General features: G+C 41.2%; 1 protein-coding gene across 5 annotated transcripts in view; it reads right to left on the bottom strand.

Annotated features, from left to right (window-relative positions):
• WASHC2C (WASH complex subunit 2C) overlaps nucleotides 1-13,060 on the bottom strand; it is a 35,278-nt gene that overhangs the window by 15,175 nt on the left and 7,043 nt on the right. For 4 of the 5 annotated variants that reach the window (XM_030951042.1, XM_030951040.1, XM_030951041.1 and 1 more), the window contains exons 10-21: nucleotides 12,766-12,853; nucleotides 11,507-11,575; nucleotides 11,030-11,142; nucleotides 9,935-10,007; nucleotides 7,080-7,244; nucleotides 6,342-6,475; nucleotides 4,471-4,563; nucleotides 3,872-3,976; nucleotides 2,823-2,939; nucleotides 1,702-1,865; nucleotides 1,155-1,266; nucleotides 224-409 (exon numbers count right to left, since the gene is read on the bottom strand). In XM_030951042.1, the coding sequence (XP_030806902.1) occupies nucleotides 224-409; nucleotides 1,155-1,266; nucleotides 1,702-1,865; nucleotides 2,823-2,939; nucleotides 3,872-3,976; nucleotides 4,471-4,563; nucleotides 6,342-6,475; nucleotides 7,080-7,244; nucleotides 9,935-10,007; nucleotides 11,030-11,142; nucleotides 11,507-11,575; nucleotides 12,766-12,853 (1,419 nt within the window). The remainder of the gene's footprint in view (nucleotides 1-223; nucleotides 410-1,154; nucleotides 1,267-1,701; nucleotides 1,866-2,822; nucleotides 2,940-3,871; nucleotides 3,977-4,470; nucleotides 4,564-6,341; nucleotides 6,476-7,079; nucleotides 7,245-9,934; nucleotides 10,008-11,029; nucleotides 11,143-11,506; nucleotides 11,576-12,765; nucleotides 12,854-13,060) is intronic. The other variant, XM_030951043.1, reaches the window with a different exon arrangement.

The raw sequence follows: 13,060 nt of genomic DNA on the forward strand, positions 1-13,060 counted from the left end.
CAAAAAACCCAATCCCTCTCAAGGACGTCAGTTAAGAAACAACTTTTAAATGTCATTTAACCAATCTGCTGTTTGATTGACAAGTGATTTTGCTAAATGGAGACAGAGGAACTTTTTCCTCCAATCCAGAAAAAGAATTCCATGCCAGAGCAGCACTGTTTGATTGTGGTTTTTTTAACTGAATTTTTACCAAACTTCAGACTAATGTAAGAAAATCCCTCACTTTTTCCTTTGTTTGCTGCCCTGCAACATCTGTTCCTTGAGGCACAGGAGCTGGTCTAGGCTTTTCTGAATACCACAATGTATCTTCTACCTGCTTAGACTTCACTGTTTCATCTGGCAGATCTTCCTTTTCCTCCTTTTCTTCTTCATTAAAGGTAGGTGGTGCTTGAGCTCGTTTTACTTTCTCCTGCAAAATCAGGAGAATGTTGGTGACACAGATTGGTGGTTATATATAAAATGTGTATGTTGCTGTGGGATAGCAGAGTCTCAGTTTGCCTACTGCAGAGGTCTAGGACACTGGCAACATGCTTGACTTCTCTTATTTTCCTCCCATGGGACATTCTGGTATGTGACTTTTAATTTCCACTACTATGAGTTTTTGAATCTGAAGAGTGCCAGGAAGCACATGTACACAAATCCCTACTACAGATACAACTCTATTAATCCCTTGCATCTCATACTCTCAGTTCCAAAGCACAGCCAGACAGGCAGTACATCACAGGCTAAGCTTGTAAGACAGAGGATGGCAGGAGCACACAATAGGGAGGGCCAGTAAGAAGCCTGTTTACACATCTCAATCATCTTGGGTAGGGTAACATGAAAGGGTAATCCTGGCTACTGAGTCAGCAGTAAGCTGTTTGTTCCTTTTAGTGTTATTTAATGTTGAGAGCTTTCAGGACATCCTTAGGAAGGGCTTTTAGCATAAACCAAACAAATTTAGGGTAAGTGGTCAAGAAAATTTTGAAGTCTCCATTAGGCTAATAGTAGTAAGAGTGTACATGTAAGAGTTCAGTCTTTCCTGTTCCCATTCCCAATTTGCTAGAGTTACCATTGTGTGAAATGAGTTAGACTTATTTTCAGTACCTAACAACTATGATAGACTGTAAAATGACTAAGTGTTCCATGTTACTTTTAAAAGAATGGGGAGTTACCACTGCAGCCTTAGCAGCTGAAGGGAGTAGCATTGGTTGGGAGCTGAAGAATGATTCTCCATTAACATCATCATCTTCAAATAACAATGATGGCTTCTGTGGCTTTCTTTGGCTGCAGTGAGAGAGGGAAGAAAGTGGAAAATTCAGTGGCCATGCACTGCATTTGTTTAAAAGCATCATTTAGGACCATCATTTGCAGCAAGTGTTCCCAGATATATCACTTGGCTTCCTCACTGTCCCAATAATTCTAACACACCCTTTCTTGTCTACAAAGCTTTTGGCAGAAGTAGAAATAAAAAAATGTCAAGAGGATTTTATATCACTGGGATAGAAATGGAAAGGCCAGTTCAGTGGTGGCAAGGAGAATGACCCACCACAGCTACAAAAGAGCCCAGCACTGCCCCTTCCTACTCACACATCCCTACTTCCTCCTCAGCAACAGTACCAGGAACCAACACTTGCAATATGCCTGGGTCCATCTGGTTTTGGAAGGGCTGCTGGGCTGTTCTGAATAAATGCCTCCCCACTCCCCTCCCAAGACAGTCACCTCTCTTTAGTGATTGCAAATAAATCCTCCTCATCCTCTTCCTCAAAGAGACTTGTTGTCTTCACATCTTTAGCCTGACTGACAGTGCTCGTTGGTTTTGCAGGGTCTTCTTTTCGGCCATCCTCAGAAGGAAGTTTAGCTGGCTTGGAGACATTCCAATGTTCCTTAAAAAGAAGGAACAAGTTTTCTTTTCTTCATCAAAGCCACTTTGCAATTTTCTTTATAAGGAACACTTTGTCATCTTGGCAGCCCTTTCATCTCTCTACTAGTTGACTTAGCTGCCTGCATTTTAGCCACTGTAATGTGACATTGCTCAGGCTTTGCAAAGGGCCTGGTCACCTTCTGGCCCACGATACTAATCCAGCAAAATACAGTACACACATTTTGTTACAGCTGCTCTTGACAACTGAGGTCAGTGTCAACTGCAGTGTCACAAGAGTAGGGCCACTCAGTAGAACCTCACTGGAGCCACTTAAATAGTTAGCAAGTTTGATGTATGGGAAAACACAAGAAAAAAGAGAAAAAACCCACCACATATACAGCCACGACACCTTCACTAGAGTGCTCAATGCTGCACTTACTTCTTTTACAGCAGTTCTTCCCCAGGCACCCACATCCTCCCACATCTACCACTTATTCAAGCCTACGCACTAAACAAGATACTTCTGCTTGTTTGTTTTGCTATTCCCAGCATTTCAAGTGGCTTTTCCCAGTTTCCCGCCTTTGTTTGATCTCTTTGTGAAAGACATTACAGGCATGACAAAGTTTGAACTTGGTTTATTCTACATTAATATAAAAATGCATCTAAAAATATTACTGTTGCCTACTAAACAAGCAATTTCGGACAAGTAATAAAGTCTATGCAACAGAGTAATTTTGAGAGGTAGGAGGACTAAGAATGGTCTGGATCCTATTCATATTAGCTAATTCAGAGGTTTCCAGAAAAGTTTTTAATTTTTAAGTTTTTAATTGTTGCAGCCTCCTTAGCTGCAAACAAATCAAGGGATTGCGACAGGCATGGTATGTGGACACAGCAGAGTTGGTCTGTGGTTCCCTTCTCAAAAGTTTTATAAAGCATAAAGCCCAGTAACTATTTTCAATCAAATCTCACTCCTCTGTACCTCCTCATCACTGCTGAACAATAAGCTGGAAGCTTTCTTGAGAGACCCTGACTGTTTTGCTCTCTCTTCTGATGTCTTTTCCTGGCGCTTCTTGGCAGGTCCCACACCAAAGAGATCCTTAAAACAAAATAAAATATAGCATAAAAAAAATCAAAAGCCAAAGCCATAATGAAAAGCTCATTGAGAAATCATCAGCACATAAGATACTGTTGCCATTCACTTCTCATGTAAATAGGATAAAGAAATGGTGCTTTTTGAAGATAAATTCAAGTTTAACACCATATTCTGTTACAAGGAATCCTACACATACAGCATTTGATAGACCAGAAGCCTGTTAGCACATAGCCTGGTTCTGACTCACAGATTCTCCACCACAAGACGTGATCAGCAGCTAAAAACCACCACTCAGCAATTCTGTAGCACAGCAGCCAACATAATGGGGCACTGTTTCTAACATGTATAATGAAATGGAGAATGAATCCTGTTCTGAAGACAGGCATTAAGTGAGCTGAACAACTACCACTGGGTAAAAAGATTAAAAAAGCACACCTTAATTCAAATTTTTTTAAGGTTTCTTGTACAAACTTGTGCTCTGACCTCTGTTGCCATACTAGCAGTCACGATTCTTACACACTGAAGAGTGAGAAAAAAGGAATTCAACAGCCATGACAAGAGAAGCAAGAAGTCATCCATGTGACAGATACCACAGGTTTAGGATAAAACAGCTTCTTGAAGCTCATATTTGTTCTACTGCTCAGTGTTCTCTAGTCCTATCAATCAGAGGGATAATATCCTTCATGTTTAGATCCACAGATGAAATGCACTGACTGCAAACTACTTAAAAGACCTCAAGAACTTGCAGGACTCCCCACTCCCACTCTTCTCCACAGTACTGTCCATATGATCAGAACTGCTGCACAAGACAAGAGCAATTTAGTGCTCCATTTGCAAGGCCAGTGTTGTAAATTTCTCAATATTTCCTGCTGCATTTGCAACAGCCAGTGCAGGTGGGTTCCCCCATACAGGCAGTATCAGGAAGTGGTACTTACCTCTTCATCATCATCAAACAAGGAAAGTGGAGCTTTTGTCATGGACTTGCTGGTGGGGAGAGATGTAGCTTTGGACTTCACAGCTTTACTTGATGAAAACAAATCCTGTGCAAACCAAAGAAATGTCACTTTGCAAAGCAAGGCCATATGTTTAAGAACTCTGAAGGGGACATTCGTGTTTTTCTTTATGAAAAAAGATGTTTAGAATGTCTATGAAGTAGTGGATGCCTTATCTGATGAACTTCCAACTGCACAGGGATTTTCCTCATCTTTGCTGGTTAATTGCTAGCTGAAAGCCAAAATGAAACATATGCAGTCTTCAATGATTCTTACTCTTAATTTGCTGCTCCTTCCTGTCTACAGGCTTTTAATTTATGCCTGTGTGTACCACTAATGTTTAACTCCCTGAAGACAGGGAAAACAATCAGCTTTCACTCCTGGAGCAAGAAGGAACTTTCAGAAAGCTGGGAGTACGTGCATGGATGTCAGATTTCCCAATCCTACAAAATGCTTAAAGAGTCCCCAGATATGAGTGGACTGAAGTCAGGATGACTGAGATGCCAAGGATTTCTGTAGGGATTTCTCCAAGAAATACTCACCTCAGCATCCTCCTCATCAGAGAAAAGGCCCCTCTGTTTTCTTGGAGGTGTTTCAGACAAAGGCTTGAAGTCCTCACCTGAAGACTGTTGACTCTTTAGGACAAAAAAAGACTGCATCAGCACCCATTTAGATTCAGTAAGGGCTGGCACAGCTATGACACTTTCTTTTGCAGTAGCCAGGAGGGGGTGTGGCTAGGACTCAGAAATTATTTTATACCACCTCACCTCACTGCTGAGGACAGGGGGAAGGGGGTCTCTCCCAGGGAGAAGCTCCCTCTGAGTCAGCTCAGCGTGGCAGAGGCAGTGGAATCATTTGCCTCTTTTTTGTACCTTCTGTCATCAGTATTGCTGCTGTTACTGTTTGTTTTCTTATCTCATTGCTATTTCAAGTAAATTGGTTTCATCTCAACCTCTGATCTTTACCTTTTGTGCATCCAATTCCCCTCTTTAGCCCTCCCCAGGGAGAGAGGGATGGTTGCAGTGGAGGCACTGAACTAGGAAGTACCTTTCCTAACCCATGACAGATCCCTGCTAAGAGGCACGCTGATGGCAAAATCCCAGCAGCTGAAGGGACAGAACCCAAGCTTGTCACCCATGGGCTGAAGTCCAAAACTCATGTGCTATGCTCAAGTGACTTTCAGGTCTTACCACAGGCCTCCCCTCTGCCACACCATCCTTCTCAGCAGAAGAATGTATGCAGCAACTCATGCCAGGCCTCGGAAGCTAAAGGAAAATGTTTCTTTTAACGAGCTGTGTTTTATAAAGGACAAGGCCAGCCATCATTTCCTGCATTATCACAGCACAGCCCCAGCCTGCCACCAGCTATATTGCCATTAAACTTAGAACAATCCCAGACCCAAGCACTACTGTCATTAAGCTAGGAATATACATCAGCCCTCTCTTCATGACTGAGTAGGAGGGGTGCTGCTGAATCAGTTCTCATCCTTTTCCCTAGGAAAGTCCAGTGCTGTGAGATCCCTCTCACTGCTCCTGCTTCACTGACCATGGATACTCTTACACTGCAGCAGAAATAGAAGCTGGCTTTGGCCCCTGTGCCCAAGTTCTTCTCATAGGACAATATGGGGAAAGTGCTACAGCAATTTATATTAGACATCCCCAGCACTGTACTTCTCAGTCCAGAGGGGAGAAGAGTCACTGCAGCTAATTATGTTCATATACTCATTGGACAGAATGTATAAAATGAGTATATACAGTATCTACTATAGAAACAAAGAGGATTAGTACTTTCCTGAAGGTACTGTTCTGAAAGTGCAGTGGGTATTAGGAGGTTCTCCTAACTCTCTCACATACATATGCATGTGCTCAGTATCATGTGCAGAGCTTTCTACAACTTTGAGGAGTTTTCAGCTGAAAAACAGTTTTCTCAACATTCCAAGTTTTGTAACTGCTTAGGTAGAACTGTGACACCCACCCTCCTCTCCCATAATACACACACAAGCTATTGGTTACCAGTTTAGCTGCTGTCAGTGGCTGGTGTAAGAGCAGACAGTTTCTGCAGCATAGAACTGTGACACCAAAGATTTCTAACTCAGGCTGGTTTCATTTCAGCCATGAAATTCATAAACATTTTTATTATCAGAGGCTTTTCATCTTGCTCTCATTTCAATCCTGTCTTAATAAGATTCTTTCAGTCACTGCCCACACTAATAAAAACCTCAAATAAACCCCAAGTTTAAAAGGAAAAAGGCATTTAAGGACCACTGAAGTATTAAATTATGGAAAACCCTATGAACCTTATCCTATTTCATAAATATGTCACTTTCTTAGTGTTGTATATGGAAAGACTGTTTCAACTGCACTAGAAACTTTTCCTAAAACCTCAGCCACACAATCCATTTATATGACATTACCTTTTTTATCACAATTGCCTCCCTATGGCTTTCTGTTTCTTTAGCTGTGCCAGCAACCACAGAAGGAATGGCAGGTTTCTCCTTGAATAAATCACCTTCTTCATCATCATCAAATAGGTCAGCTGTAGATTTGACTACATAAAGAGACAAAACCAACAGGAAATGAGGAATACAGAACAAGAGAAGATAAAAGAGTCTCAAAAGATACCATACTGTTTAATGATTACCAACATCAGGAGTCTTTGAGAGAAAAAATCAGACAAGCTCCCAAAGTGAAACACCACTTGCCTGAAAGCACTGGTGACAGAATATGCAGTGAAGCAGCTGAGCCAGCTGGCATCTCTAAAGGCAGTGTTTTGTATTGGCTTAGCACAGGCCTAGACCCTGCTAATAGGGAATGCTGGGCACAAAGGTTCAAGGCTGTGTGAATAAAGCCTGTACCAATTCCCTAAATCAAGTCTAGATACCACTCTAGTGGCAGAAGGAGCATCCTTAGAGAGAAGTCAGGGAGAGCATGTACAAACAAACAGCCCCATGTCACTCTGATGAAAAGAAATACCAATGACAAAAAAACCCTCTACAACAAAACACCAAAAATCAACCAAAAATACAACCCCTCAAAACCCAAACAGAAGTTGCAGGGATGAAGGTTTGAATTTTATAACCCACTGGTTTCTACCAGTTTGAATTTTGATGACCTTCAGTGTTTAATCTTTCACCACAAATGATTAGAGGTACCTGGATCTGGAGGTTTTTTAGTTGCTTCCACAAAGAAGTCATCATCATCATCATTATCAAATAGAACAACTTTCCCAGGTTGTTTAGGTGTTTTTTCTGTGCTCCGTGCTGCAGATTTCTTGTCTTTTTCCCCAGTTACAGTGGAACTAAACACATCACTTCCTCCTGCAAGTCAGATGGGGGAAGAATAAAAATCAAAATAACATTTCCAGAGTTACCAAAAAGCTGAATTTATGCCATAGTAAGTGACACCAGGTACAGTTTCCATCTCAGCAACTTTTAAGGCGCTCCTGCAACAATGCCACATCAAAAGCATTAGCTAGACACATTCTGATAAAGCCAAGTCACAGACAGCTCCTCACTCTCACTGCAGCCACTTCTTCCTCAAACCTGCTCATCTTCCCTAGGAACAGCAGCCAGGCTCTGTGTTGAAGCTAGAAATCTCAGTAGTCCCACACTGCTGCCCCTATGGACTTCCCAAACCAGAATCCTATGCTACTAACTAGTACACCACACCACTGTGGCCCAGTGAGATGGTAATGTGCTTGGGGAGAGGGAAGGACAGGTGGCTGAGCTCTTCCCAGGAGGCACACTGGCCATGTGAGCCCAGCAGCCATCCTGCAGTACAAGGCTGGCTTTGGCCGTGAGGTCCCTGCACATACCAGCTATAGCAGTGATTGATTAGAGCCAGCCAGAGCAACTGCTCCTTCTGCCTCTCTGTGGAAATGTCCAGCCTCAGGGCTGAGTGTGTGATCATCTGAAACACTCCTAATGGTCTCAGCCTGTCTTCTGGCTTTTCATGTGTAGATGTTTGGAAATGAGACAGAAGTAGGGAGATACTTGAAGAAAGTTTGGCAGAAAGTACAACTACTGCTATTTGGTTAAGTCAGCAGACTGCATAAATTTTGATCAGCAGCAGGTTCTTATTTAAAAAAGTGTATTACGCAATTATAAAGTGCCTCAGGATTGACAGGAATACAGCCACAAAACGTAGTTATTTATTAAAGATTATTGAGTCCCTAAAAAAACTGTTCACTGGAATAGCAAAGGAGCCTTAATCTTGGCTTTTCTCTGGTGACTTAAGCCTGTCTACAAGTTATTGAGAGGAAGCAACTAAAGACTAAACTCACTGCTTATACAACAGTATCTCCAAGAAGAAAGGATAAAAAAGTCCCACACATCAATTTGCTGTTTTGAACTCCGCTACTGAGTTTCACAATTATGTAGAAGTCCATTGTTAACATGTATCATTGACCTTGGAGTAAAAACTCTGCATTTGTGTACTTCCTACTCTAAAAATTTTGCTGACTGAGGTCTCAGTTAAATGAAACCAGTCTTAAAATAGACCTTTATTAAGAAAGGCTAAAACTTAAAATTCAGATACCTCAATCAAGTGAAGAGCCTGCACACTGACAGAAATCTTTGTCAGTAAATTAAAAAACAACTGGTGATGATCAGCTTGGATTCTGATAAGAAACAAAGATCTTAGTACAATTCTTTTTTACTTTTAGCTCCCAGTTATAGATCTGGTTCTTCCCTATGTATGCAGATTCTCCTAATCAAAACCAGAAAAACAAGACTGGTCTTAACATAGGAACTTGATGTTTGAACTGTTCTTCTGCTAGTCCAAGGCAATATGATAAAATGTGAAAGATCAAAATGCAGTTCCTTCTCAGGCTACAGGTGGAAGCTGTGACTGCATGTACAGCAGAATTAAGCTGCATGTCAGTTGAAGTGACACACATTCTTAAAAGTTCAGAGCACAACACTTGAAGCTGACTAATATCTGCCATCAGTGACACCTACCTTCAAAACTCCTCCAGAATCTTTGATTATCCATAAAACATGCTGCAGTTTAGGCTTAGCATGGTAGAAGCATCTGTATTTGTCATTAAGCATATGATCAAGCAATGCAGTGCTGCTGTATTTGGATAGTTTTTTCTTTAAAACCTCAGTAGGAGGTTTTAAAGAAAAGAGCATTTTGTGCATGAAGCAATTGGCTATTGAATAAATCATACCTGGAAACAGAAATACTGCACCTGCAGGAACTTTCTTTAAGGACTTTGTAGAGGATGCTGAAATCACAGGAAGTACAATACAAATGGATGCACTTATTTTATGCTGTCAAAGCCTTCAGAACTTTACCACAGAAAGAGGAATCCAAGAAGTTGTCTGACCTGCTTTTTATTTCTCAACAGCTCAGAACTCTTTACACATTCTTCTTGAACTTCTGGGCTATTGCAAATATATGTAACAGTCTAGTTTTTTCAATTTAAACTCCAAAGAACAGCTCTACTACACTGAAGCTTATACACACATTACAAGTTTACATACATCATTATTTACAATAGTTTACATTCACACACTCAAAACCACTTCAATACGTTGAAAACAAAATGGCTTAGTCTCCCAACACATAATCTGCAAATTCATTAAATACAGTGCTTCAGTAAAAGCTCTGCAGTACAGAATGTGTGCTCACAGTCCTTGAGGATATGCAGCTAGTGAGAAACTCAGGTGAATTAATCTTCAAGAAGAAATCTCTGCTCCCCTCAAACCCACAACTGGATCCTGTAAAGTACACTTGAGAAGCAGGAACCCAGCACAGAGCAGAGAGCTCTGCCAATAGCAGTAAGGACATCCTTTCAGTTCTAGGAGAGTATGTGTGTGTAACAGATCACAGCAAACAAACATATGTAAAATTTAACACAGCTGCTCTCTATTAACACTGCTGAGGAGAAGAGACTTGCTCTGTAATTGCCACCCCAGGCTTTCTAGTTTGAGAACAGTCTAGCTGCTAGCAGTAATAAATCACAGCACAGACAAGACTACAGGAGGCAACTGTTGGTTCTTACCTTCACTTACTGGGGCTTGCTCCTCTCTCTCTTTTGATTCTTCTCCTTTTGGTGCTTCAGCAAAAAGATCACTCTGCTCATAGATGAAAATGCAAAGGGAGGGAAGTGGTGAATTTGTTTCTGTAGGAAATTACAGATGCTGATTTTTCCATATTGAATGTTCACTTCTAAGCCAAGACAGAAGAAGTAATCACTGAAGTGTTAACTTGAGTGCATACATTCAGAAAAGCAGTACTCTTCTAAAATTTAATTTACTGATCGCTGGTCTGTCTGCTGAAGAGAAGGAATGACCTTTTATTTGCACATCTTCAAGGACTTCCACTAATTATTCTACAGCTGGTTAGATCCTGATTATGCCCTTCTGAGTTTTCCCACTGAAGTTTATACAGTAAGGTTTGAGGGAAAAATTCAGGTCAGGGCAAGCATAAAAATACTCCTGAACTTCATGTGGATAAAACATATGTGCAGGGAAATACATTACAGCTCAAAAACATTGCAGGACACTCCCACAGTTGTTCCCGTGTTTAGGTTGCAGTGCCCTGTACCAATCTCCAACAATCACAGCCTGTATTTCCAGGAAACCTCCAGATTTTTTGAGTACTGACCACGTGATTTCTTGAAAGCCTCCCTCTTATGCGAATGGGGTATTAGAGGTTGACTACCTGGAGACTCAAAATGCATGGTCTTTGTATAAAACTCTAGAAAGAAGACAAAACACTCCAGAAAGAGTAGGGGTGTGGCAGAGGTGTCAGTGATCAATTGCCATTGGTCAGTTGTTATCATTTGCCTGTTGTCGTGCTGTGTCTGCCTGCTGGTATAGCACAGCCTCCTCCAACGCACAAGTAAAGTGAAGCTAAGTCACCCTTCAGAGATGTTTAACTTTAGATAGCAGAAATCAAGCCCAGGTGTTTGCATGCAGGCAACAATCACACGCAGATCTGCTTCTTGGCTGTCCTGTGTCTACACAGATGAGGAAAGTAGTCTGAATAGTAAGTCACCAAGAGGTAACCAGTGATGGCTTCATTCAAATCTGCACTGACACAAAGCTGCCTTGCACTATTAGATTATTTTTCTTAATATCTGAAGTATTCTCACCTCTTCATCATCAAAGAGGCCTGTTCCACCACTGAAGAGGCCACCCCGTGAACCAAACGGTGTGAAGTCCTCATCAGTCAATTTAGGAGGCTTGAAGATGTCATCATCTTCATCTAGAAAGTACAAGAGACATGAGCTTTGGTAAGACTGATCAAGTTTCAGGAAAGGAAATTAGAGACAACCAAAATAAAAACTGCTTTGGTTCCATCTGCTCTCATAAACATGACACAGAGAGAAGCTGCTGAAGACAGACTGGGTTGTGTGGTTGCTGCAGAAGGCCACATGAAGGAGGAACTCTCACCAAGTGTGTTTACAGCCTTTTTTACATGCACATCCCAACCTAGATTTGTTTACACATTCACCTTGAAGGATGCTCACTGATATCCCACCCAGCTTCTATAGCAAAAGCCACGATTTCGTAAGTGTTATCTTATAATTCAGCCCAAAATTCAAAAGCACAAGAGGAGGATGTCCTACCATCTGATGGAACTCTAACTTCCTTCTTTTCTTTTGGAGTTTTCCTTGTTTTGGTCTCTGATGACAGGGCTGTAAGAAGAAAGTTAGAATGAAAAACCAGTCAACCTTTACTTACAGTCTGAGATTAATCTATGGCAAAAAGAACCTAAAAAAATAGCAAACCAAGCTGACCTCTGTGCTTCCATGAACCAGCCTGATGAATCAATTCTATGAAATACAGTTTCTAAAACTAGTACTTGAAATTGTAATAGAATAATTCTGTCAGGCACTAGGGGTTCAACACAATTGTCTACATGCAGACTAGTGTCACCTGAGATGGCAGAAAGCAACACAGCTTTGCACAGGTTCCACACCTTTGCAGAACCTCCAGGCATCTCAAATAGCTCCAGATTTATTATTGTCCTCATTCAGGTACCAAAAGCAAAGCCAGAGTTTTACCTCCTCTGGCCTTACAAGGTTACTTCAATGACTGGAAGATTTCCCTGTAACTGAACAGGTTAAGTTGGTAGGTTTTATATTCTTGGTATCAGCAGACCTAGTTTGATTGTTTGAACTGTGCAAGAACACACACACAGCTCTTGTCTGTTCATCTTCTCAATTTTACAGGTCAACAGCAGCCTCACAAGCCCTTGCCAACTCAACTTCAGCCAGCTATTTTCCACTGCTGCTTTGCTCCAAGACTAAATACTTGAGACATCTTGCCTTTGAAAGCAACACAAAAGTAAACGCATTATTTAGCCTAAAATATCATAAGTGACAGTAGCAAGGAAAACCTCCTCAAAACACTACATTTAAGCAAAGAAAACAAACAATTCACACCACATGAAAACACCAATCTACTGCTTGAGGTGTTTTCTACTATAGAGCTCACTGAAAGACCACAGTGACCAGTGGCTTCCACAAACTTACTTGAAACAGGAGAAAGCACATGTGGTCAAACATGCAGAGGGAGAATCAGATTGGAAAGAAAACATTTCCAATATTGTGTGTTTTGAGAGTGACCTGTCTCACCTGAAAGCAATATGTTTCCCACTGTAACTCTCAGTGAAATCCAATTCAGTCCTCTGAGTTATGGGCAAAGAATTACTCAGAGCACAAAACAGTGTCTGCAATTCCTCTTGTCATGCTTTTACCTAACACATGTTCAAATCATAGACCTGTGTAACTTCATGTATTGTTACCCACAATCTCCTGTCCCACACTTTCACAAGTCCCCCATTACTGCACAAACACTTATCAAAACTTGGGAGATAACTCACATGAACACTCTTCATCTCGTCTGACTGGCACTTCTCCTTTGATTCGAGCTGCCAGCTCATCCGCAAATGATGTTGGCCTCTTCTTTTTCTGAGTAGCAGGGACAAGTAACAGCAGATCCAGTTAACAACTTGATGCAATTACAATTATAAATACTGTATTCTATAGCCTCACTTGTACAGTATCTTGTCTAGATTTTGTCTGAAGCCCTCAGAAGAAGCAGTACAGCTTTCTGTTAAGAAAGCAGAGATTAGGCATTCATCAAGAATTAAAAAAATCCTCAGAATTTCTAGTTCT

Source organism: Camarhynchus parvulus, chromosome 6 (genome assembly GCF_901933205.1).
Source record: "Camarhynchus parvulus chromosome 6, STF_HiC, whole genome shotgun sequence".
In the NCBI taxonomy this organism is placed as follows: domain Eukaryota; kingdom Metazoa; phylum Chordata; class Aves; order Passeriformes; family Thraupidae; genus Camarhynchus; species Camarhynchus parvulus.